This window comes from Haliotis rubra, unplaced genomic scaffold (genome assembly GCF_003918875.1).
Source record: "Haliotis rubra isolate DU_JTF1 unplaced genomic scaffold, ASM391887v1 Scf718, whole genome shotgun sequence".
NCBI lineage: Eukaryota > Metazoa > Mollusca > Gastropoda > Lepetellida > Haliotidae > Haliotis > Haliotis rubra.
In genome coordinates, this window is record NW_025767433.1 from 168,625 (window position 1) to 195,182 (window position 26,558).

The 26,558-nt window shown below is 41.3% G+C and overlaps 1 protein-coding gene across 1 annotated transcript in view; it reads right to left on the reverse strand.

Annotated features, from left to right (window-relative positions):
- Positions 1-3,165: 3,165 nt before the first annotated feature.
- The window catches only part of LOC124259323, a 34,742-nt gene continuing 11,349 nt past the window's right edge, over positions 3,166-26,558 (reverse strand). Inside the window, exons 2-9 of the mRNA XM_046693445.1 lie at positions 19,334-19,367; positions 17,316-17,351; positions 12,761-12,845; positions 12,211-12,311; positions 11,646-11,867; positions 10,139-10,234; positions 8,877-9,010; positions 3,166-3,411 (exon numbers count right to left, since the gene is read on the reverse strand). Of these exons, the coding sequence (XP_046549401.1) occupies positions 3,166-3,411; positions 8,877-9,010; positions 10,139-10,234; positions 11,646-11,867; positions 12,211-12,311; positions 12,761-12,845; positions 17,316-17,351; positions 19,334-19,367 (954 nt within the window). The remainder of the gene's footprint in view (positions 3,412-8,876; positions 9,011-10,138; positions 10,235-11,645; positions 11,868-12,210; positions 12,312-12,760; positions 12,846-17,315; positions 17,352-19,333; positions 19,368-26,558) is intronic.

The following is a 26,558-nucleotide window of genomic DNA, read 5'->3' on the forward strand; positions in this document are numbered from 1 at the left end:
TCCCAGTGAAGTTGTAGTCGCCCACCCACTTTGAGACGGTTGTACTGGGACGACTGGGGGTGGAAGACTCCAGTCGCTCCGAACCTGGCTTTCATCGCTTAAATCCACGCCCACCTCTGGATGATCTGCCTCTAGCTGATCCTCCTCTGAACTTGTTGTAGGGGCTTAATTTTAAAAGAATCCTTGGGATTATTAGTGGCGCTTAATTTCTTATCCCGTGCTCTCTGTAGCCCTGAGAATTTTGCCTTACCCGAAAGTACCTCTGTGCTGAATGTTTGAAGACGCTGGCTAACGATCCATAGATCTAATCATCAGTACTTCTCTAGAATCTTTAGATACTTCCTTGGAGACCTTGTTAATGTTGCCACCAAACAGTAAAGGTGAAGACCATGGAGCTGTGTACAGGGGCTCTGTGAATTGATTATTCCAAGAGCATGAGGCTAGTAATCCTTTGCCGACGTACAGCCATGGTGGTAGTTTCAGTAAGAGCTGAAAAGATGGTCTGTAAGGAATTGTTGATCTTTCTTCTGCATAAGTAGAGCTGAATAGATCATCCTGTCCTCCTCATCCGTAGAGTTCTTGAACTTGGTGATGAGAGTTTCGTTAATAGTCCTAGATCTATTAAGTCCTAAGAACATTCTTCTGGCAATGGTATCTAACTGGGCCATCTTACGACATGATCAATCCTATAACTTCTGGACTTGGAATCACTGATAATCTTGAAGTTTTCATCAATCTCCTGAGTCTTGAAAAAGGCTCCATATTATGTCCATAAAATTGCTTGGCATTGAAGATCGGTAAGTGAGGAAGATGGGATTTAGTAGATTTGGACAAAGTTGTATCCAGTTTAGCAGGAACGGCTGCGATAGGATCCACAGGAGGTATGGTGATATGATCTACGTCATCATCTTTCATCAGGTAAGTTTGGGCTGTATCCTCGCTCTTGGAGGGAGAGGCCAGTTGTAATTCATTTACCATCCAATACCTTATCTCAGCCTCTGAGAAAATAATACCATCGCCTTCCTCTGACGATGGTCGTATGTCGGAGACCTCGATCTGTAAGAAGATCTATGTGAGGACTGAGGAGAACGGACTGACGAAAGTGGCTAGTGTATACAGATCTTGGAGACTTTTACATCCTTCGCAAGGAGACTGTGGGCTACGTGCAGCGAGATGGCTTCGCCCGACGCTCTGGGCTTCTCGAACGTTGAGGGCTGCGAACGCCTTGTAGGTGTTGTAGAACCACTTAGCCTTCGGCGCTTTGCGCTAATGTCTGGAGTCAGTGTCCGCTCCGACATATGAGTGCTTGCTTTGCTTAACGCCTTCCATTATGACAAGGTGCGTGCTAGGCGAAGCACTCCTTCTCCTGGGAAGCCTCTTGCAAAGGATCAGACTCTAGCTCCTTCCGAGGCTGCCTGGGATACCTTGTGCAAAGAGCTCACCCGGCAGGAGTTGGCCCTTCGAGGCTGCGTCTATGGGCTCAGGGCTCCCACGCCGAAGTCAAGGCGGGCTCTGGGGCCCTGTATGACTTAGTAAGGGGGTGGGCTCTGGGGCCCGTGGCTCTGAGGCCTCTGTAAGTCGTAGCGGTCTTCCATCATTCTCATAATGTGGTTGATCAAGTCATCTGGGACGTTCTGCGCTGATGGGGATGTCTCTGCAGAGGTGACGGGACCCTCAGATAAACGTATTGGTGATAAGCGTCGGCATCTCCAGTTGTGTGTTCATCTGCGCTGAGGTGATAGTCGCGAGAAACGGGTCGCTTTCTTGTGACGAACTTCTGAATGATAATAGGCATATCATCATCATATAATGCTAATTCTGTAACTGGTAAGATATCAGAGGCAAATTTATTAGATTTAGTTGACTTCCCTTTAGATGACGGTGTAGATCTTGGAGCACGCGAGAGTCACGAGATGATATGGCTGGTTTCCTCGACTTGGACTGAGACAACGGCAGCTCTTGAGATGCAGGTAAACTTCTTGGACATAGCGGACTCGGCCCCACGCTTATCCTCGAGGGAAATCTCAGGCATGCCACCAGCCGGTGACGAGTCCTCAGTCAACAGTTGACATGAAACATTAATTTGCGATGTATTAGCCATGTTTGAAAACCGTTTACGAGATTTATCTGCCTTCCGTCTGTAAACGGAACATAAATATTTGTCAAAGGCAGAGATAGGTAAATTGCTACACAATTTACAACGAGAATCAAAGGAACATGGAGTAATGCAACTAGGGCATTTTAAATGAGGATCGGTATCAGAGTAACGTAGTTTACAATGTGTGCAAATTTTCATTAATGTAGCCTACACTGAACAATCACGCAAGGCATTGAATAAACAGCAGAAACACAATTAATAATCAATGCAAATTGAATAAATATACTAGCACTACCTCAATACTAGCGTATAAGAGGAACTAAACTAGATTTAAATAAAGGATATATGTGTTGGGAGACACAGGTGCTCTCACGTCCAGCTCACTGGGCGAAGAAGGAGAGAGTGAGGCACATGGGCTTGGGTGGCGCCCTCCTTCCCGCGCTCACGGAAAGGGAGATAACTCGGGGTGAGTACTAATGAGTGATTTTTTATTGAAGGGAGCTTCAATTGGGAGATACAAGTGTTCCACTAGGTTCGCCAGAAGAAGAAGACAAGCAAATAAACATGAGTCAGGATAAGAAAAAATAAGATATTCCATGGGATTGATATTTTATCCTCAGAGTACAATTATTGACATGCTTTTCAAATAAAACTAATAGATTACCCATTCATAATTTCCTAACAAAACAGACATTTGAAGTTTTTTCAAAAGTCATGAAATGTTTGCATCACCATGACTGTCTACAAGACCACATACATTGGAAAGTTTACACCAGACCAGAAATGTTCATGTCTGAGCAGAAAAAGTGCTATTTTTGTACAATTATTACTGTGCAGGCTCAATGTTATGAATGTGTCTGGTTTAACGATTCCTAAATGACATCTTTTTTGTCATTCAGAAACCCAGAAAATGACGATTCATATAATTTCTCTGGAATCATTAGACATTTGATTGTCTGGTAGTAAACCCTGACATTTACAGGAGCTACCACCCTAACTGTCTATAATTCATATATAAATTATTAGAACATCTTCTTTGGAAAAGCAGACAAACCTGCCACAGAGTATTACAAACTGATGTCACAATTATCATCTTTACCTGAGTTCCAGCGAAAGCTAAATCCTCCAAACTGGTCAGAGAAATCAGAGATAAATCGGACGATGACGTTGTTGTTGGGACTGATGATGTAGCGACTGCCACTGTTGATGGTGGTGCCAGAGAGACGGTGAAGCAAGGTGCTTGTTGCTATGGTTCTCCCTCCCACCCACACCTCCACGAAGTCCAGGCCTTTCTCAGTTGCCAGGCTTAAAAACTGTAATTTTAATAAATTGTTAATATGTTCAACTCAAGTTTTTATATTAATTATCTGTTTGTTTCCTCCATGATAGCCGTGAAGGTCCGTGTTAGAATGAACCTTCAGTAACCCATGCTTGTCGTAAGAGGCGACTAACAGGATCGGGTGGTCAGGTTCACTGGCTAGGTTGACACATGTCATCGATTCCCATGCTCATGCTGTTGATCACTGGATTGTCTGGTCCAGATTTGATTATTTAAAGACCGCAGCCATATAACTGGAATATTGCTGAGTGAAACAAAAATCACTCACTCACTTCTTCATGTTTGTTTGTTGTTAAATTCCAGCTATATGAAGGCGGTCATTGAATAATCAAATCCACACCAGACAATCCAGTGATTGAATTCATGAGCATTGTTCCACGCATTTGCGATGCACTGACATGCATCAAGCAGGTCAGCAAGTCCTTATGATATCTCAATCCACAAAGCTATCATTACCATCTATTTTATCACAGGCTTACAAATGATTTACTGCTTGGTTTGATGCTTTCTTACAAGGATTGGTTGGTTGGTTGGTTCGTTGTTTAACACCGCACTGAGCAATAATCCAGCTTTATGGCAGCGGTCAGTGATCAACATCATGAGCATCGTTCTATGCAATTGGGATACGATGACATGTGTCAACCAAGTCAGCGAGCCTGACAACCCGGTTCATTTAATCACCTCTTACGACAAGCATGGTTCCTGAAGACCAATTCCAACCCATATCTTCACGGGTTGTTTCTCTGATGTAAGCATTAGTGGTGGTCCGATTAATTGAAATAATCGAAGATTGGTCGCAGTGACTAAACGACCAAGCAATCGATCATGTTTTCTCATAGTCAAACACAAACAATTCTGGATCACTTGTTTGCGTTAACAATATTTTTCACAAGGTTGGTTTTGTCTGTTACATTTCATGAGCACTACAAGCTCTTTCCACGTCATGATTGAATTTATCTTAAAGACTCCAAGAAATTAATGTTCCTAATGATAGATAACACAATGCTCGTAGCTAAAATTCTTCTTTATTTTCCTATCTCGTACGTGGTAACACTTCCACGGCGCACTGACCCAAAACATCCAAAATGGCCTCCTCTCGTATATTCCCGTGATCAACGAGATCACGCATACTCTCGTGATCGACGAGACGAGACTATTTACAATCTCAACTATTTTTTTTTTATATAAAAATTTGAAATATATTAAAACTGCTCAAAACACATTTTTGTCGTTTTGTTTTGTTTTAAAATACACATGATAAAAGTCCTCATCTTGGTATAGACATCCACAGTCACAGTTCTCATTACATCTGTCTTTTACCATGACAAGATTCTCTTCAGTGATATATATATTGTTATTTTACAGTCACTATATCACAACACTGTAGTCTCTTCACTTTCACAGTTTCTTCACAGCCTTATGTCACTATATTAATATAGCTTTCTTGTAGAGCTTGCAAAAGCCGAACTGGTGAAGCTCCTTTCTTTGTCATGCAGTCAGCCAACTGTTCAGATTGATTCACCCATTTAATCTGAACCATCCCCTCATCTTGAAGTTCCTTGATGCCAGCTATCTCCACTCTTAACCTCTTCTCGGTCACAGATGTATTGGAATGAACAGCTTCCCATACTGACATACAGTCTGTCAAACACAGAATCGACAACATTTCTGACTGCTCACCTTTTCGGAAACAATTTCAGCGTACAATGTTGACATATATATTGCTGTATCAATTGCATCTGCCATTGCTAATGTCTCTGCTGCAAGAGTACTGCGCACAACTCGTTTCAGTTTCTTTGAACTCCAGCATACTGGCGACACTTTTCCTTGTTCATTCATCAAGAAGATCACATATGATCCCTGACTCCCTCCATTTTGTAGATTTCCTAAGGAGGCATCAGAGTATGTCAGCAGTTTCAGTTTTCCATCTAGCTTCCTATATCTCAGAACAACATTCTCACTCTTAATCTGTTTTATGACCTTGTTCACTTCAAGGAGATTGGCCACAACTGCAGATTTTATACAACTTGATAACCGACTTGTTTGAACAAAATATCTGGACGAAAGTATGATGAGCCAACCAGAGTATTTGCCCTAACCGAGACCTCATTACCTTTCTTTCTTCTTCTGAGACTGGTTGTTGCTTGTCAGTTGCTCTAGCCTTGTCAATATTGATAAAGGCAAGTTTGTCACTGTATCCACTCTGTTGTAGCAAGACTTGATCCTCATCTGACTCAAGATGCATTCCTAGATATCTGAAAGCTTTTTATCTCCTCCTTCCCAACATCAAGAATTGCTCTCATTTGCTGTATAACTTCAACAAATCTGTTGTTTCCACCCCATATGAAGTCATCAACATGTGATGCAAGCACACCTTCAATTCCATCACTGCACCATATGAACACTGCTGGGTCAACCTTTGACACGACTGCACCAAGTTCCTTCATCACTTCTCTCACACGGAAATACCACTGCAGTGAAGCATCATTTAAACCATATACACACTTGTTGAGTTTCCAGACCTTTCCTCTCATGTTTACTTCTTTCGGAGGTCTAACAAACACATCCCTGTCTATGATTGCCCCATGTAGGAAGGCAGTCTTGATATCCATAGCATGAGGTGTCCACTGCTTGTTGACCATCACAGCAAGTATCATTTTCAAGGCTTCTCCAGCACATGTTGGTGAATCTGACTGCACTACTTTTGAAGCTCCATCTTCAAAACCCCTTGCTACCAGTCTAGCTTTCAGTTTGATTCCATTCTCACTTTCTTTAACTGTCAATACCCATCTCGTCGACACACATTTCTGTCCAGTATCTTCAACTGTTTCATATACTTGATTTCTTTTCCAACTGTCTAACTCTGCCTCTTTTGCTTCCATCCAAGAAACATCTTCTAACATCATGACAGAATCATCAATTTCATCTTCTGAATTCTGTTCTTGTATTTCATCATTCACCTTCAAGTCTGTGACTCTACTAAGATCTAGAGATTGCTTAACACCTAAATATTGTTTTGGATCAGTATACTCAACATTAAACCAAAATCTATTCTTTCCTGTGGCTTTCCCAGCCTTGCTGATAATTTTAGCTGTCATGACTTCCCTTGTTTCATCATTCTTGTAGCTGATGGACGTTCCCACACTAAAGTTCAGTTTGGTCTTACTTACACCCTGTTTTGTCTCTCTCTGATCTTTCATTGTCTCGAGATCACCAAGGTCAATTTCTTCCCAACTTGACTGTTCCTTATCATCACAACAAACTTCTTTATCACATCTTTCTGGCACATTATCTTTCATTTTCTCTTCCTCCCCCCTTTTTAATGTCAAGAGTCTCAACTTCATTGATTTTTCTCATTCTATTCCTGTGAACTCTGATCACCATCCCACCTTGTCGGAGAAAAACCACAACTCCGTCTTGACCAATAACTCTGGCTGGTCCCCTCCATTCTTCTTTACCTGGGAACTTGTAGTATACTTTCTCTCCCATGCTGTATATTCCCTCCATGGGCCTCACTTTTGCTTTCAGGGCTCTCCTTATCCTATCGTCACACTCTGCTTCAGTGAAAGCTTTCTTAGCAGAATGCAATACTCGGATATGATTCCCAACAATTGTACTGGATGTTATTCCTTCCAATGCTGGGGGATTATTGGTCAAGTTTGATGTTTGAAATCTTTTATCTACTGTGGCCGTCAAAACTAGCTGTTTATCCTTTTGATTCAGATTGACACTATCCAAAAGTTTGAATGCTAAAACTGCATCTGGTAACTGCATGTCGTATTTGACACACTTTTGGTACTTTCTTTCATAGATATTGATGAAATCACTCATAGACTCAGTTTTCCTTGTGAGACTAAAAAATTCCGAGAAAGCTATATACGCCGCATCTACACTGTCTATTAGATACAACTTATCCAACTCTCTCAGACATTTGTCCAATCCATCCTTCTCATTTAATTCATCAACTGGGATTTGTAAGATAGTCTCTTTTGCCGTACCTTTCAGCACTTGAACTAGCGCCAGTCCCTTCTTTCATCCGGTAGCTCCGTGAATCGTCGCCAAACCTCTATTTCATTTTTCCATGTATCATAGATACTATCCTGGTCCAGCAAGGGCGGTAACAACAATTTCTGTGCCATATTTATCCACACGCTCTGCTACCATTGATAGATAACACAATGCTCGTAGCTAAAATTCTTCTTTATTTTCCTATCTCGCACGTGGTAACACTTCCACGGCGCACTGACCCGAAACATCCAAAATGGCCTCCTCTCGTATATTCCCGTGATCAACGAGATCACGCATACTCTCGTGATCGACGAGACGAGACTATTTACACCTAACATACTAGTCATCCTTTAAAGATTTGAAATTTGCAAATGCATTTTGCGCAGTTTGCAAAACCCCAAAGAACTACATGTTTTTATATATATTTTTTTGTGCATGAACAAACATAATCAGGAAAATTTCATAAATGATGCTAACCAATTATTTTTAATGATTGATCGGTTGTAATGAACCAATCATCAATTATGAAATTTTAACCAATTCCCAGCACTAGTAGTAAGCATTACACTCAGCAATACTCCGGTATTATGACTGATTGTAAATATCTGAGCCTTGATACTGTATGCAAACAATCGATATGCTCACCTTTCATGTCAAGCATAACACATTCTGAAAATAAATCCCTACTGAATGTGATATAGCTGTTTTGACAATTTGTTTGTTGATATTAAGAATAAGACTATTTAAGCTTATTTACTAATCAGCTATATGACAGTCAATAAAAAAATACAATTCGAGGATACCAGACAATCCAGTGATTAACATCATGTGCATCATATACGCTACTGGGATCAGAGCAACAACTTTTGGGGTCATTGAGTTATGTACTCGCTTGCGTTCATCTCAATTGGGTATCCTTATTTTCCTTTGAGTAACCAAATAAATTGTATTCACCTCACTAAAACTCAATTGGGTATTTTGCCATTTTTCATTAATTGTAAAAATATAATAAAGTTTAAATGTTATTTATATTTGATCTGTAATATGAGAAACGATAAGAAAGACTGCAAGTTGTCAAGTTTATGTCCTGAAACAGAACCTCTCAATATACGTCAGTTATTTTGTCTATCCACCTGTACGCATGCTATGATTCGACATTTTTGTGTGTACGCATGTAAGATCACACTTATTGAGTATTTACAAAGATTCAAGCGTACTGGTACGCAATAGACTTAATAGGAATTGAGTTTCCACATAAATATTTGCGTAATTTACGCAGATACGCAGCTTATCTGTACCTCTGTGGAATACAGTCATGTGCATCAACAAAGTGACCAATCCTGACCTCCTGCCCTTTATGACAAACACTGGTAGCTAAAGTTAAAATCCAAACCAAAAAAATTGCAAACAGGTGGTTGTAAATTGTCTCACCGAAATCTGAAGCCTGGAACCAATGGCTCCCTCTATGGCCCACTGACAGGTGGTCTTCTGCTGATAGTTGCCATCACCGCTGGGATATGTCACCACTCCCTCGCGGCCAGTCAGGTAGTAGGAACACTTGGAATCTGGGAAACAATTGAAAAATCTGAATATTTGTGTCCTGAATTACTCCTTAATGCATTTGGGGTGGTGGGGTAGCCTAGTGGTTAAAGCGTTCACTCGTCACACCGAAGACCCGGGTTCGAATCCCCACATGGGTACTTTGTGTGAAGGTCATTTCTGGTGTCCCCCGCCGTGATATTGCTGGAATATTGCTAAAAGCAGCGTAAAACCAAACTCACTCACTCACTCACTCCTTAATGCATTTACTGCTTGTCATTGACAGAAGGAACAAACCAGTGAGAAGGTACAGACGAAAAACTATTTTTCCTAACTAACTGTGAAGCAGAAGACACCCTCAAAGTCTCACAATTCCTGAACCACATTATTTTCCTTTCCACTCTGCTCTTGCGGCAATGCTAAACCTCAAAATGAAGTCAGTCAAGATTTCCCCTTGCTTGTGATTTGAACCTCATGATCACTTAGGCTCCTTTTCAATTCAAATGGAATTATCTGTTTCCATCATAATTATATACACACAGGCTGTTACAGACACAGACACACTCAGACACAGGGCAGTGGGGTAGCCTTGTGGTTAAAGCGTTCGCTCGTCACGCCAAAGGCCTGGGTTCTATTCCCCACATGGGTACAATGTGTGAAGCCCACCGTGATATTGCTGGAATATTGCTAAAAGTGGCGTAATAATAGACTCACTCTGTCACACTCACACAGACAGACAGACACACAGACAGACAGACAAGTGATGCAGGTGGTCCTGGATGTTCTGCTATATATCTATATCAACAATCAGTTGTTTACTAATAGTACATTGTAACCGGAGGCCTTGTGATGTCGTTGACCAAAAGCATTATGGTTCTTCTTGCACCCTTACTTGATTAAACAAGTTGTGTTCGACCCAATGCTCATGTCATCAATTCATAAATACATAAAACAGTGATGAAAACATGTTCTTCATCAAATCTAACCCAGCAGTACAGGTATGGCGCAAACAAACCTAAAACAGTCAAGCTGGGATTGAAACCCAGTGTACCTACCGGTATACTAACCAGGTTACCATACCCTAGTTGAACACAGATACGACACTCAGACTTATATGTCTCACAGAGGACATAAATTGAGTATTTTGTACTTACTGCAGTTTCTCTCGTCAGAGAAGTCCCCACAGTTGTTTTCACCGTTGCACATGTTTTCACTGCCAATACACTTTCCAGAATCACAGCGGAATGTTCCTGGGAAAATGAGATAATAATTGATTACACAGGATGATTACTAAGCAAGAAAAAAAAAATGTTGTGGTTCCGATAACACCTCCTTAAAATTTAGGTTAGGTAGGTAGATTGTCTTTATTTTTTCACTTTTTTTAAGAAGTAAAGTACGAACTATTAACTAGGGGTGATTATTGAGGGGGAAACAACTATTGACATAACGATTGTCTATTTCAACATACTATTGAGATATCAATAGTCTACTGTGACCAACTATTGCAATAATTTTTTTCTCCTTGAATTGTAGACCTGGAACGATACACTATGTCATGATAGTATCATGATATTTTACCTGTGATTTGATACGTATCACGATACATACACCTTGAAAGAATGACACAGTATTATATTTAAAATTATTTATTTATTTCAAGGTATTTATGTATAACAATAACACTATTGTAATAAACAAACAAGTAACTATCATACCTGCACGTTTTTCTCTAAATCAGTACTTTAACATGTTTAAGATAATACTGTTTTGAAAAAAAGTTGTGTATAGTTTCATATCGATACACCAGTTGACGATACGATAGCTTTATCAAACCTAAATGTATCATGATGTATCGGTGCATCGGTGAATCGCCCTATTGAATTGTCATATTTGAGGTCATTTCCCACATGAATGTTTAGTTTTTACGAAATAAAAACAAGTTGAAGTTGTTTCATTCCCTTTTAATAACTAACAAGAAACCCAGATCAAGTAAACAGTTAAAACAGCCTCGGCTCCATTATTTTTAAGGAACGGAGAGTTACTCGCACATTACCCTCTACTTAGTGGTCCTGTCTGTACTTCACTGGTTCAAAATAACAATCGTAGATTTACTTAACTATCAATACAAAATTCACTGGCCACCAGGACCACTGCAAAGTTATCATTTAGTGGTCCTGATGAATTTTTACTAGCCAGGGACCACAGGACCTGCGAAAATTTTGCACACTGTAGTATTTAAAAGGTTCAATTCAGTTGACAGCCTTCTGAGAATGCTTTATCAGAATGTTATGCAGTCAATCCGGGCTATATTTTGAAACTCCCAACATCGCTGGCCTTATATAAGGGCAATGCGCATTGAGAAGGGAGAAAACTGAGAGGAAATCAGGCACACTGGATCACGCAGTGGATCAGTAGGCCTGACATCACAGGGCATTGTGTTGCCAGTAACAAAGTTGGTAACAGACTTTCATAACTTACGTCATAAGGTACTGTGATAGTTGTCATGTGAAGCGCCAACGTGTACTATTACACCGGTGACGTCACACTCTCGTGACGTCACGTTTTCATTCTTGCTCTGTTATACACCTCGTAAGTTTGTAGTGCTGAATTCTTCACTTTTTCGGAATGAACTGTCAGATGTTTATAATGAGATGGACCTACCTGACGGACAGGGGAGCGCCTGGCACATAAAAGGCATCAACGTGTCGCACTGCCCCATATACATCTTCCACGATCCGTCCTTCTGCTGCAGATACGCGCAGTCCCCCGACATCACCTTGGGCTCGAACACCCCCCAGACCCCGACGTCCACGGTGGTTGCTCGACCGTCGCTCCAGTACCCGATGGTGTCGGTGACAGTAGAATGACCTCGTCGATTGTAACCTGAAAAATCGACAAAACGCAATGGCTACTTCCTCCTCAGGCGTTTTTAAAACTTCATTTTCGAATTTTTGTGCATTACATAAATGCAATCAGTTCGTTTCAGCCCAGTTGGAAATAAAAGTGGTAAATATATAAGCAGCTGATACAATGACGGACCCATCATTTCTTTCCAGACGACACTTTCAAAGCTCCGAATAGCGACGGTGCCATGACTCTTTTATAGAAGCTCCATGTCATCGCGTTTCGCTATAATGGGTTTTCTACAAGGGTGTGGTCACTGACACCTATGTAAGGAATTCACAACTTTGTTTGGCGCTGCAACAGAGTTTGAAAACAACATTACCTGTCCAAACCCGTTTCGTTGTGGCAGCATCACTCTTTAAAAGGTTTCCAATTTGTTCAGTGACGTCATATCCGACGGGCTCTGCCAACCTCCCGCCAAATCTGCACCGAAAAATGTTGAAAATCGTAAAAGTAGTCACAACTATTTTACAAACCTAGGTTACAAATTAAAGAACGACATGTTAAATGAAAGTCAGTTAATTCCTAGAATGTTATGGATATTAACTTCTTTATTTTGAAGAAGAAATAAGAAATATATTCCGAAACGACGTGTTCCTCGAAATCAGAAGTTGACATCCATAAACGTCCTTTTATGAGTATCACTTCTAAAATGTCGTTCAAAAACTTAATAAAGTCAGTTATAACAGAAAGATTGACCATGTGTAGGTCTATGTTTAGAAAACAAAACTGTATCCTCCCAGCTCATAATTATTTTGAAAACGATCGTAATCAAACAGCGATGGATTTATTTTTACCCACATTCATTGTCTAGGTATTTTACACGTTATTATTATATCATTAGAATTTTAAAAAAATAAAATTACACCCACCTGCTGCACGTGGCTAGGGCCTGCGTCCACGACAACGAGGAGTCCGGCACTACGACATAGCAGTTGGCGTAGATCTCGGTCCAGTCTTTGAACATATAGGCGACAAACCATTTAAAACATGCACTGAACAGTTTCCCTGTGTTAACGTCGAGCGACACACCTACAGTTACCTGCGCATCTGCTTTCTACACTGAATAACATGAAATATCATCGGTCATGAATTTGAGAAGAAATTAGTTGGGGATCAGGAGGCTGTTCTATATATTAGCAAAACATTAACATAATATTAAAGCATTAACATAATATTAAAGCATTAACATAATATTATGCTATATATTTCGGTCCACCATTACCTCGCAATCTGACAGGAAAATTTTAGGCGAGGCATTGGTTATGCGGAGTTATAACAGTTATCTTCACAAAGTTGGAAACGTAAACTTAAGGGACCGTTCATAATTTATGGCTAGGGGGGTGATGATGAAATCTGGGGGGGTCCACCCACTTTGTTCTGGGGAGGTAGGGGTCATCAATTTTGTACACGTGTGTTTCTGGGAGAGGTCAGCAATTTTGTATATAAAAATATCTAAAAATTATGCTTAAGAGATATTGGGGGCATTGATTTTGTACACATGCAGGGGGCTCACTTACTTTGTACATAAATTTTAGGTGGGGTCGTTCACATTGTACATGGGGCCATAAATATGAACGGTCCCTAATAATGATTTGTCACTCAATAGCTCGATGATATGGATATGGCGTTTAGCGTTTTACGATTTCGAATTCTTTTGTTTGTTTGTTGTTTAACGCCGCATTCAGCAATATTCCAGCTATATGGCGGCGGTGTAAATCGTCGAGTCTGGACCAGACGATCCAGTGACTGACATCATGAACATTGATCTACCAATGGGGATGATATGTAGTGTTTTGCGACACGAATCAGAGGGGTTCAATGTCGATTTGAGCACAAATTCGGTTAAATTTTGGCGAGCAAGAACAGTGTAGGGGGAAAGTCACATTTCGGTGAAACATGATATGATGATATAGTGCGGTCAAAACACGCCAGGTTCATGATCGCTGGGAACCTTTAAATTTCAAGGGAGGCAACTCCTATGAAGAGCAGTAACTCTTTGACGACCTCTGTTGTACCCGTGTCCAAGACTGTCATTGAGATATATCTCTCCATGTTTGCAGGTTTCATCGGTCACGATCATATGCATAAACGTAAATGTTATTTTTCAGTTTGTTTTAAAAATCTGATTAATTTAAAAAATGTATTATATGAATGATTTTCCGCAATATTCCAGTAATATTGTATATATATTCTTCAACACACATGCGTCTTTGAACAGAAGAACACACTCTAAGTGAAAACAAAACGATCAGAAAAGTGACAAAAATGAAACTGAAGCCGATTACGATATACACAATAACATCTAATAAGTACAACATCAGGCCCCTAACCTGGATTATTTACAATCACAAACATCGTTGTGACGCGGGACGACAGATCATACCGAATGAATGCCGTAAACAGAATAATGAATATATTTGGGACGTGTATTGATATGTAGTGAGTGGGTTTGAATTTACGCCGCTTTTAGCAATATTCCAGCAATATCAAGGCGTGGGACACCAGAAATAGGCTTCACACATTGTACACATGTGGAGAATCAAACCCGGGTCTTCAGCGTGACGAGCGAACGCTTAGACCACTAGGCTACCCTACTACCCCTGTATTGGTGTGTAAGGATCCTGAAATCTAAGGTGAGGTGAGGTGAAATTGGGTTTAACGTCGTGCTTGAGAATATTTCGCTCATATGACGCCGTGCATGCATGTGTATGTGTATGTGCGGCTGCTTGTACTAGCCCAGACTTAAGCTGGTTTTATAGTGCTAGCCCACTGAGATACCATGCCGCAGTGAAGCATGAATACCCCACCCAGACACATTATACTGACTCCGAGCCGACCAGTCCTTGTTGTACCCATTTATGCCGAGCGCCAGACAGGGACCAACAAGTACCATATTTTAACGTCTTTTGGTATGACGCGGTCAGGGATCGAACCCACGACCTTCCGCTCTCCGGGCGGACGCTCTAACCACTACACCACAGAGGCGGTTGAAATCGAAGGACCCCTGGACATACGAACATACGACACACAACAGTTTTTGTGAAGATGAGAGCGCAATGTTTCCCATCCAGCATCTCGGCTATTACCGTTCCAATGTGTAGCTACAGAGCAAATCAATAAAGACAAACTTTATGGAAAACATATTACAGCTTGGCAACGGTACAGGAATCTGTATCGAAACGTCACACTCACGAAATGAAGAAGCTGTTATCCGAAACATTTGTCTCTATTGTACTTCCTAACGTCTAAAATGTCACTCAAAGAAATTACAGAGAAAATCATCATGAGGACAAAGAACCTGCACCGATATTTGTACAAAAACAATTGTTTCGGTTTGGGATCATTCCCCGATGCATTTAGTGTCCTTATCATGCAGGGGTGGAAATAACCCATTGCCCGACGCCCGAGTCCAGTGTTTTTTTCTGTCGGGCAAGCAAATTTGTATATCACACTGTACCGGTGTCCTGTTGATATTCCAATGTTAGTTATGTTGTTTATTTTAAAAAATCAACATGAAAACGGCCGGTATAGTGGAAAGATTATCAGGGCAAGTGATTTTACATGTGCCACTGCACCGGAGTACACTAGCAATTTAAAGTTATTTCCACCCCTGTCATGTACAATTCTTTAGATAAATCAATACAATGATTATTAGAAATGTGGTTTATTTGAAAGAGTTTCTTTAAATATGTCAACCTTTACCAAATATTTGTTGGTGTTGTTACTGGTTTTGGAATTATAGGAATCAATTTCTTTATCCGATTGGTCTGTTTCCGTTTATTGTTTGTGTATCCTTTGTGACAATGTAGTTAAGTTATGCTTCCATTTATTGATAAATTTCTTGATGCAAATTTCAGATTGTTTGTTTGTTGTTTAACGCCACACTAAGCAATATTCCAGCTATGCAGATTGCGGCAGTCTGTAAATAATCGAATCTGGACCAGACAATCCAGTGATCAGCATCATGAGCATTGATCTACGCAATTGGGATACGATGACATGCATCAACCAAGTCTGCGAGCTTCACCACCCAATCCCGTTAGTCGCCTCTTACGACAAGCATTGGTTACTGAAGACCACTTCTAACCCGGATGTTCAAGCGAATCAAATTCAAGTACGAAACATACATTTATGTAAATATGTCTACAAAACAGTAATTCTTACATCATGCCCCATGCTAATATGCTAGAGAGCCCGCTCCACAAAGCTAATGTTGAGATGATCGTAGGTCGAATGCTTTAACAAAGGATTAAGATCGGCTTAATGCTAAGATCGCTTTGTGGAACCCGGCCCAGATCAATGTCTTGGATGTTTACACTGAAACGTGCACACATACGTCCACAACTACGTCACTATACACAACTATACCACGTGCATTCACATCTACGTCAACTACATGCACGCCGCAACGTCTACGAAAGGAATCCAGTTTATCAGAGACATGACATGGTGATCAGGCGAAGCGTCGTAAAATCATTCTTGCATACCTAAAAATGTTTTTCAGGGCAGTATTTCAATGTCTTTCTGGTTGGGAAAAGTTCTCTCTTCGTGTTAATCTAACTAAATCGTTAAACGTTAAACGGCCCTGTTACCGAAGTCGTAGCGCCCAACGACCGTAAATTACATACTTTAACGTTGACTTACGACGACAATAGAACTACGATAATTTTGTGGACATAAGCTGAAAGGGTTGGTTGGTTGGTTGGTTGTTTAACTTCGCACTCAGCAATGACTTAGTTATATTGCTGATAATAGTCTAGTCTGGACCAGATAATCCAGTGATCAACATCATGAGCATCGACTTATGCAATTGGGAACCGATGACAAGTGTCAAGCAAGCCAACGAGCCTGACCACCCGATCATGTTAGTCGCCTCGTTAGTCGACAAGCATGGGTTGCGGAACAACAATTCTAATACTCGGATCTCGACGGGTTTCAGAAAGGGAGTTAAGTTGTTTGTTGTCTACTGCTGTTATTATGGTACGATGACATGTGCTGCCAATGACCAAGCCGGTTACGATGGTCGCCTATAGCACAAATGGGTGCTGGTTCGAATTTCACCCTGGTTCCCAATCGATGGGAGCTAGTGACTGAGTATGCTTTTAAAACGCTTTCTGCAATATTCCACCAATATCACGGCGTAGGACAATAGAAATGTGGTTAACACACTGTACCCATGTGGGGAACTGAACCCGAGTCTTCGGTGTGACGAGCGAGCGTTTTCACCACAAGACTCCCCCACCGCCTTTCACATGGGTGGAAGAATTATAAGGATGCCATTTGATGTTCACTAGTAAACTTGATTCTAAGACCTGATCTTGAAGACAATGAGAATGAAAATGGGGATGACGGGTTGAAGAAGGTGAGATGGTTACAACATCTACAGCAACACTGATCACAATGTCATGCCTGCATACAACTTACCCCGTGTTTTAGAAAGACCAGAGAGCGTAATGATAGCTACAACAGAATCAGCGGGTATCTATATGTAGCTCGGGTATCTACATGTTGTAGGTCGGGTATCTTGTTGTACCTGGGTATCTAATTGTAGCTGGGTATCTAGTTGTAGCTGGGTATCTAGTTGTAGCTGGGTATCTAACTGTTTCAGGGAGGGTATCGCGATGTATTGGGTATCTAGTTGTAGCTGGGTATCTAACTGTTTCAGAGGGGGGGGTATCTAGATGTAGCTGGATATCTAACTGTTTCAGGGAGGGTATGTAGATGTAGCTGGGTATCTAGTTGTAGCAGGGTATCTAACTGTTTCAGGGAGGGTATCTAGTTGTAGCTGGGCATCTAACTGTTTCATGGAGGGTATCTAGATGTAGCTGGGCATCTGACTGTAGCAGGGTATCTAACTGTTTCAGGGAGGGTATCTAGTTGTAGCTGGGTATCTAACTGTTTCAGGGAGGGTATCTAGATGTAGTTGGATATCTAACGGTTTCAGGGAGGCTATCTAGATGTAGCTGTGTATCTAGTTGTAGCTAGGTATCTAACTGTTTCAGGGAGGGTATCTAGATGTAGCTGGGTATCTAACTGTTTCAGGGAGGGTATCTAGATGTAGTTGGGTATCTAACTGTTTCAGGGAGGCTATCTAGATGTAGCTGGGTATCTAGTTGTAGCTGGGTATGTAACTGTTTCAGGGAGGGTATCTAGATGTAGCTGGGTATCTAACTGTTTCAGAGAGGGTATCTAGATGTAGCTGGACATCTAGTTGTAGCTGGGTATCTAACTGTTTCAGGGAGGGTATCTAGTTGTAGCTGGGTATCTAACTGTTTCAGGGAGGGTATCTAGATGTAGTTGGATATCTAACTGTTTCAGGGAGGCTATCTAGATGTAGCTGTGTATCTAGTTGTAGCTGGGTATCTAACTGTTTCAGGGAGGGTATCTAGATGTAGCTGGGTATCTAACTGTTTCAGGGAGGGTATCTAGATGTAGTTGGGTATCTAACTGTTTCAGGGAGGCTATCTAGATGTAGCTGGGTATCTAGTTGTAGCTGGGTATGTAACTGTTTCAGGGAGGGTATCTAGATGTAGCTGGGTATCTAACTGTTTCAGGGAGGGCATCTAGTTGTAGCTGGGTATCTATTTGTAGCAGGGTATCTAACTGTTTCAGGGAGGGTATCTAGATGTAGCTGGGTATCTAACTGTTTCAGGGAGGGTATCTAGATGTAGCTGGGTATCTCACTGTTTCAGGGAGGGTATCTAGATGTAGTTGTAGTTGTAGCTGCGTATCTAACTGTTTCAGGGAGGGTATCTAGATGTAGCTGGGTATCTAACTGTTTCAGGGAGGGTATCTAGTTGTAGCTGGGTATCTAACTGTTTCAGGGAGGGTATCTAGATGTAGCTGGGTATCTAGTTGTAGCTGGGTATCTAACTGTTTTAGGGAGGGTATCTAGATGTAGCTGGGTAACTAACTGTTTCAGGGAGGGTATCTAGTTGTAGCTGGGTATATAGTTGTAGCTGGGTATCTATTTGTTTCAGGGAGGGTATCTAGTTGTAGCTGGGTATCTAACTGTTTCAGGGAGGGTATCTAGATGTAGCTGGGTATATAGTTGTAGCTGGGTATCTAACTGTTTCAGGGAGGGTATCTAGATGAAGCTGGGTATGTACGTACTGTAATCGAGTTATTTACGTGTCATAACTGTTGTAGCTGTGGTACCTACTGATAGAACCTCAGGTTTCTCCAGGTAGTGTGGGTATTTAGAAGCTGTAGTTCAGGTGTCGACATTTTGTAACCCGGGTATTGATATGATGCCACACAACCTAACCATCCGATCATAAGTGATGTTGTATGTTGCTGTCGGTCTTGTATATTTCCGATCATAAGCGAGGTTGTATATTGCTATCGATCTTGTATATTTCCGATCGTAAGTGAGGTTGTATATTGCTATCGATCTTGTATACATGTCTGAGAATGGACAATTTAGTATTGTGTGTACTCACCATTTGGGCATGACAGCACAAGATCCTGACCGAGCTGAAACAAAAAATGTCATAATCAACACCAATGATATGTTCGTGACTATGTTTGAGTGTAAACTTCACGCTAAAACGTTACGTCCATATCACGACGGGTTAGACTTCATGTTAAACTAGAGAACCCCGAATAACTAATTTCAAGGGTTCAATATTGGAGAATACATACGTACGCACTGACAGACATCTGTACGTTTGGTTTGTTTGTTGTTGTTTAACGTCGAACTGGGTACCCCTTGTGGACCCATTTTTTTGCATATTGTATTAAGGTAAGGGTGTGGTAAGGGTGTACATTATTCTGGCAGTTTTGATTCGAATCCCGGACAAGACGCAGCCTAAAATGTACTAGAATTTGTGCTTAACTATGAAAGCGTAATCCCAATTGTCACATATGCTACATGTCAATAGATGCTGTTGCTATGGTGATAGAGACTGGTTATCTCTTCTGTAAACGGGTTCTCCTATTTCACATCCGCATTGGCCATATTTTTTTCAACAACATCATACAATACTTGTATTATGCAGATGACAGTTCGATTATCTGTTGTATTTCCTCATAAATCAGTAACTATAACACGGTGAGTATTGATCTGTCATCCGGACGTGGGTAATTTGCACAATTAACACGGTATTAACATATGTCCGCCACCCGACTACCACGATAATAACACACAATATTTCACCTTCAGGAGACGGCTCCCGTAGTCTAACCGACAGAGCGTGTGCTCGGAAAGATGAAGATCGTACGGACGTACCTCTGTGTAGCTGAAATATTTTTTATTATCTTACCTGACACATAAATGTCGTTTTCTGATTGGCTGAGCTAATCATTGAGATCAATGTACCCCGCTTACAAGCGAGTAACATTTTCTATGTTACCCGCTGGAAGTGCCGAACTGTGGGAATTCATTTGGTACTTCGTGTTAGTAGTGTTTGGGCTGTTGCCTAACTCCGGTACTGCTTATTATGATCCAATACCCGTGCTTCAAACAATTCAAAATTAACATTGAGGTGTTCAGTAAGATGTCCTTCGGGCTCAGAGAACATAAACAAACATAGAAGGAACATCAACCGATGTCCCCCTCGTGACCAGTGAACCACTTATACTCGCCCATGGAAGATACTGCAGTGTAATATTTACAGTTATTACTCGCCCGTGGAAGATACTGCAGTGTAATATTTACAGTTATTACTCGCCCGTGGAAGATACTGCAGTGTAATATTTACAGTTATTACTCGCCCGTGGAAGATACTGCAGTGTAATATTTACAGTTATTAATCGCCCGTAGAAGATACTGCAGGATGCCGTTGTATAAAGCGATCTTAGCGCTAAGGTGACCGTAACTCCCATACTTTAACATAGACTTAAGGTAGCCTTAGCGCTAAGGTTGTTTTGTACAACGGCACCCTGTGTAATATTTTTACAGCAATATTACACGAGTGTAATACCGCTAGACGTTTGACGTCATAATGGTTTACAGTTATGACGTCACAATGCTAATACCTCTGTCACAATGGTATTAGACCTTGTTTGACTCGTGGAAAGCTGAGAGTCATCACACTACGTAGGCAGTTTCTATCAATTTATGTTGGAGAGTAATATACAAAATACTAAACTCGCTTCCGTGAAATACCATTTTTATTGAACTCGTGAACGATTTAGCACCAAATCTTAAACTCGTTTAATAAAAATGGTATTACACAGAAGGTCGTTTAGTATCCTCTATTTATGACGTCACAATGCTAATACATGTGTCACAATGGCATTGGACCTTTCTTGACTCGCGGAAAGCTGAGAGTCATCACACCGTAGGCAGTTTCTATCAGTTATATACTAATACAGAATACTAAACTCGCTTTCGTGAAATACCATTTTTATTAAACGAGTTAATGATTTGGTATCAAATGAGCGAAAGCGTTTAATAAAAATAATGAAGAAAGGCGTAGAGTCGGAACGACGTCACACAAGATACAAAATTTGTCGACGTCATTCGATTATTGTATTTACGGTAATCGTGATTGGTGCATTTTTCAAAAGGGGACCTCAAAATGATCAAGAGCTAATTGGGGGTAATGAAGAAATTATTACACATGTGTTTCAAACAGATCTTACGAATCTAATGTAAGAGTTATTCCATTACCATAGTTCACGCTCGGGAAATAGAAGAATTCTGACATTCGTCTCTTAATATCAATATGACACATATGTTCGTATAATATACTTTATGGACACTACATTGATTATTTCGATGTATATTACGGTTGACGTGATCGGTTATCACAAAACATGATTTCCCTCAACAGATCGCTATTCGATTCCCGTAACGATTGATTTTAGGTTTGCCTCGAAGGAGGGATACTAGCTAGGGCCAAACAAGATACCTGTTTTTCATTACTCCTTGAATAGCAACTATTTGAATCCAACACAACATTGTGGTGGAGATCTCCTGGAAGATATATCACTGTTTATCAGCATATGTATGTGAATAGGATTTATTGGAAGGCATTATATTACTATTAAATGCTACTTTTGTCAGTCGGGTTTTCACCTGGACGAACCTGGAGTGAGCGAGTATGTTTTTACGCTGCTTTGAGCAATAGTCTAGCAATATCACAGTGGGGCACGCCAGAGTGAGTGAGTGAGTTGGGTTTTACGCCGCTTTTAGCAATATTCCAGCACTGTCACGGCGGGGACTCCAGAAATGGGCTTCACACATTGTGCCCATATGGGGAATCGAACCCGATTTGAAGCTTGAAGGGTATGCAATGGCCTGGGTACCAATCCACAAAGCGTTCGTAACGTTGCGACCTTTCGTAACACTATACTTTATCATAGGCTTACGAATGGCATAGTGTTACGAACGTTTTGTGGGTCGGGCCCCTGAACTAAGCAGTGTATTGGTTATGCTTGGAGCATTACATTACAAACATTTCATTTATGAAACAGACAAGGTCAAAGGAGAACTAAATGAATGTCGTTTTATGTTCCAACCGGGAGTAATAAATCTGCAAGTAATAGAGCCGGGGAAAGGCGAAGTGAATCCTTGATTATCGAACCTCTATTTAATGCCCTCCTCCAGGGCGATATGGGCCATATAGTTGGTTACGAACGTAATGCGCTTTACATGACAATGCCTTGTCGCGAAATCTAACTATGGGATACTGGAGATCAATTCCATCGTCACAGGGGTCATACATTATGATGACCCGATTCCATTTCACTGGGTTCTTACAAGCATGGGTTGCTGAAGACCATTATGTTCTAACTCGGACCTTCACGGATCAAAGATATTCTAAACGAGACGTTTTGACAAGCACTGTAATGAAGATTCAATCATAAGAAAAATGATTGGTTATAATTTATTTACAAAATCAGTGTAAAGCGAATTTCGGGTAAGTTTTCATCGGTGGTGTGATATTTGTGGTGTTGCTGAACGTCGGGAATGACAATCTTCTAGTTATATCCCGGTGTTAGTGTGAGAAGAAACCAAGAGATGCAGGTCTCGGACGCATACCACGTTGGTGAAACTCATGAGCACGAGCATAATGCTAACACACCCAGAAACATGGTCGTGGCGAACCATTATCACAGGTTCTGTTTCTGGCATACCCAAGGGAGGCAACTCTGCACTGCGAATTATGGCACTCCTACCCAAGGGACAAGGGACGCAACTCTGCACTGCGAATTATGGTACTCCCACCCAAGGGACGTAACTCTGCATAGCGAATTATGGCCCTCCTACCCAAAGGGACGCAACTCTGCGAATTATGGCACTTAAGATGAGTGAGTGAGTGAGTTTAGTTTTACGCCGCTTTTAGCAATATTCCAGCAATATTACGGCCGAGGACACCAGAAATGGGCTTCACACATTGTACCCATGTGGGGAATCGAACCCGGGTCTTCGGCGTGACGAGAGAACGCACTAACCACTAGGCTACCCCACCGCCCCGCACATAAGATGACAGCGCCATCCAGGTTTTATTTGTTTGTTGTTTAACGCCGCGCTCAGCAGCATTCCAGCTATATGGCGACGATCTGTAAATAATCGAATCTAGACCAGACAGTTCAGTGATCAACAGCATGAGTATCGATCTACGCAATTGGGATATGTTGACAGGCGCATAGCAAGACAATGTTTTCGTGAAAGTCCGATAGGCTGCAAAGCTTTAGATTAAGATAGTATTGAGGGCTTGCCCAACCTTTTTAGCATCAATCATGTGCAAGCGCGTTTTTTTTGTTTAATAATGGTAGCTACGACCCTGGTTGATGTGTCAATCCCGTTCGTCGTCTCTTACGACAAGCATGGGCTGCTGAAGACATACATAACCTGGATCTTCACAGGTGAACCACTTAGGTGATACCCGACGTTACAATATTGTTTTGTATGGGAAACCTTCAACCATATCTTTCTGAGGCAAGAGCAGTTAGTGTTCATCATTAAGACCCAAAGATGATTATATCTTGTTGTTTCAAATTCATCTGACCCGTGAAGATCCGGGTCAGAAATGATCTTCCGTAACACATTCTTGTCGTAAGAGGCGACTAACGGGATCGGGGGGTCAGGCTCACTGAGTTGGTTGACACATGTCATCGTATCCCAAATGCGTAGATCGATGGTCATGATGTTGATCACTGGATTGGCTGGTACAGGTTTGATTATTTACAGACCGCCACCATATAGACACATACACCAAGCCCTGAAAGTCAAAACCCCAACTTCGAAAGAGAACTATCCCCGGCCAAAAACAATAATTCCCCACCCCAGAAAATAATGTCTCCGTCCGACTACATCATTGAAACCCCTTCCACGCCCCAAGAGGTCTTATAAATAACAATAACAACATTAATTATATGACAGGATATTATATAACAATATATAAATACATTATCTCCCTTTCACAAAAACTAACAAACCAAACAACGATACAAACCAAAGAAAATATTGACACACGTAAGCTGTCTATAATGTTACACATGTAACAAACAAACCGTTGTTTCCTACTTGAACACTGACGGTATAAGTCGGATCTTTCATTTCCTTCCTACACTAATTAATGGTTGCATTATTAATGCTATCGTCCAAGTCAATAAACAGGTAGAGTTTGACCCGTGCGTCATACATATCTCAAGTAACGGGTTGATCTCGTTGCAAATCTCGTGGGAACTTATCGACAGAGTTGTGGGTTAAATTACTTCGCTTCACGGGGCGGTAACTCTCCGTCAGTACAGTAATACTTGGCTGAAACCGGGAGAGCGATAGATTTAGTGTACGCACCTAGGACATATTTAAGCACTGGTTTTGATATATTTCCATTTAAAATTGATGCTTTCAAAACTCGCGGAATATATTTACTTTTATGATCAAAGTCTCTACTCTTGAAAAAGAGCCGAAATCGATAATATGTAGACATGTTCCGTAACAGTAAGTGAGTGAGTGAGTGAGAGAGGGAGCAAGCGATGATTTGTTTACGTTTCTTTAGACACAGTTGTACACATTGCAAAATTTCTTGTAATCGCCACAAGCGAAAACTGTAACAATTAAAAATAAAATCAACCCATTTCGAATTTTTTGTTTTGCATTTAACTAAATGTTTTTGGTGTTTGTGAGTCTGTATCCAACGCAGCCTCCGCATCATTATATAGCAGGTGCTCCTTAGCCCTTACCCGTGAAGATCCGGGTTAGAATTGATCTTCAGTAATTAATGTTTGTCGTAAGAGGCGATTAACGGGATCGGTTGGTCAGATTCGCTGACATGGTTGACACGTGTCATCGTATTTCAATTGCGCAGATCGATGCTCATACTGTTGATCACTGGGTTGTCTGGTCCAGACTTGACTATTTACATACCGTCGCCATATAGCTGGAATATTGCTGAGTGCGGCGTAAAACTAAACTTACTTACTCACTCACTATCTGTGTATAGCTTTCGAATTCATATTGACACACAATCTTACTGTTTTCCAGTCATCTAACATGACGAACACGAGTTTATCAACAGAAGAGAGCCTCGGCACTACTCCTGACTCCCAGGTCTTCAGTAATGCATGACTATTTCACAAGCAATTCCCAGCGCAGCTTTATATCTACTAGTAATCAGAACAATATCAAATATTTATTCCGTAAGGGCTCAAGCAGTCGTGCGCAGCGAACCGACTCGTCACCATTGAAATCTTTACGTAACTTTCAAAGCCATTCGGCTTGTTCCGGAATGAGTGAGTGAGTATGGTTTTATGCCGCTTTTAGCAATATTCAAGCAATATCACGGCGGGGGGACACAGGAAAAGGCTCCATACATTGTACCCATGTGTCCGGAAGGAGTAAGTGAGTGAGTGAGTGAGTCTGGTTTTACGCCTTTTTAGCAATATTCCAGCAATATCACGGCGGGGGACACCGGAAACGGGCTTCACACATTGTACCCATGAGGGGAATCGAATGTTCCGGAAACAATATCATGGAGGTAGTGTGGTGGGGGTTTAATATAGCTACGCCCCAGCTATATTCGACGGTCTGTAAATAATCGAGTGTGGACAAGACAATCCAGTGATCAACAACATGAGCATCGATCAACGCAGTTGGGGTACGATGACATGTGTCAACAAAGTCAGCGAGCCTGATCACCCGATCCCGTTAGTCGCCTCTTACAACAAGCATGGTTGCTGGAGACCACTTCTAACCCGGATCTTCACGTGTTCATGGAGGTAGTCGGAAAGAAGAGTCGGATTAACGCCAGATGTCCAGTCAGTCAGTCAGTCAGTCAGTCCCCAATGTGAGGCACCTTACCGCCAGCACACAAAGTCAATAATTGAAATCAAACAAAACCGACCCGAAAAACAAAGAAGTAAATAAAACTACAAAACATAAAAAAACCACCAAAAACAAGTCAAGTCAAGTCAAGCTTCCATATGAGCATAAATATGCGTAATATAAGCGTACAGGTGGGGCATGTAGTGATACACCTGACTCGGTAGATTTAAACAGAGACAAGACAAGCCCCTTTTACAATACCTGTACTCAAGCTTGAAACACGCGAGTACAAGCCTTGATTGATAGGGCTGTAATTGACATCCCGTGTTAGCGACACCTAACGTGTCATTCAGCACTGTTACGGAGTCTTGTAAACGGAGTATGGTGAAGTCGGATAATAAAATGCCTTGCAATCATCGCTGTGACGCTGTGGGCGACTGTCAACG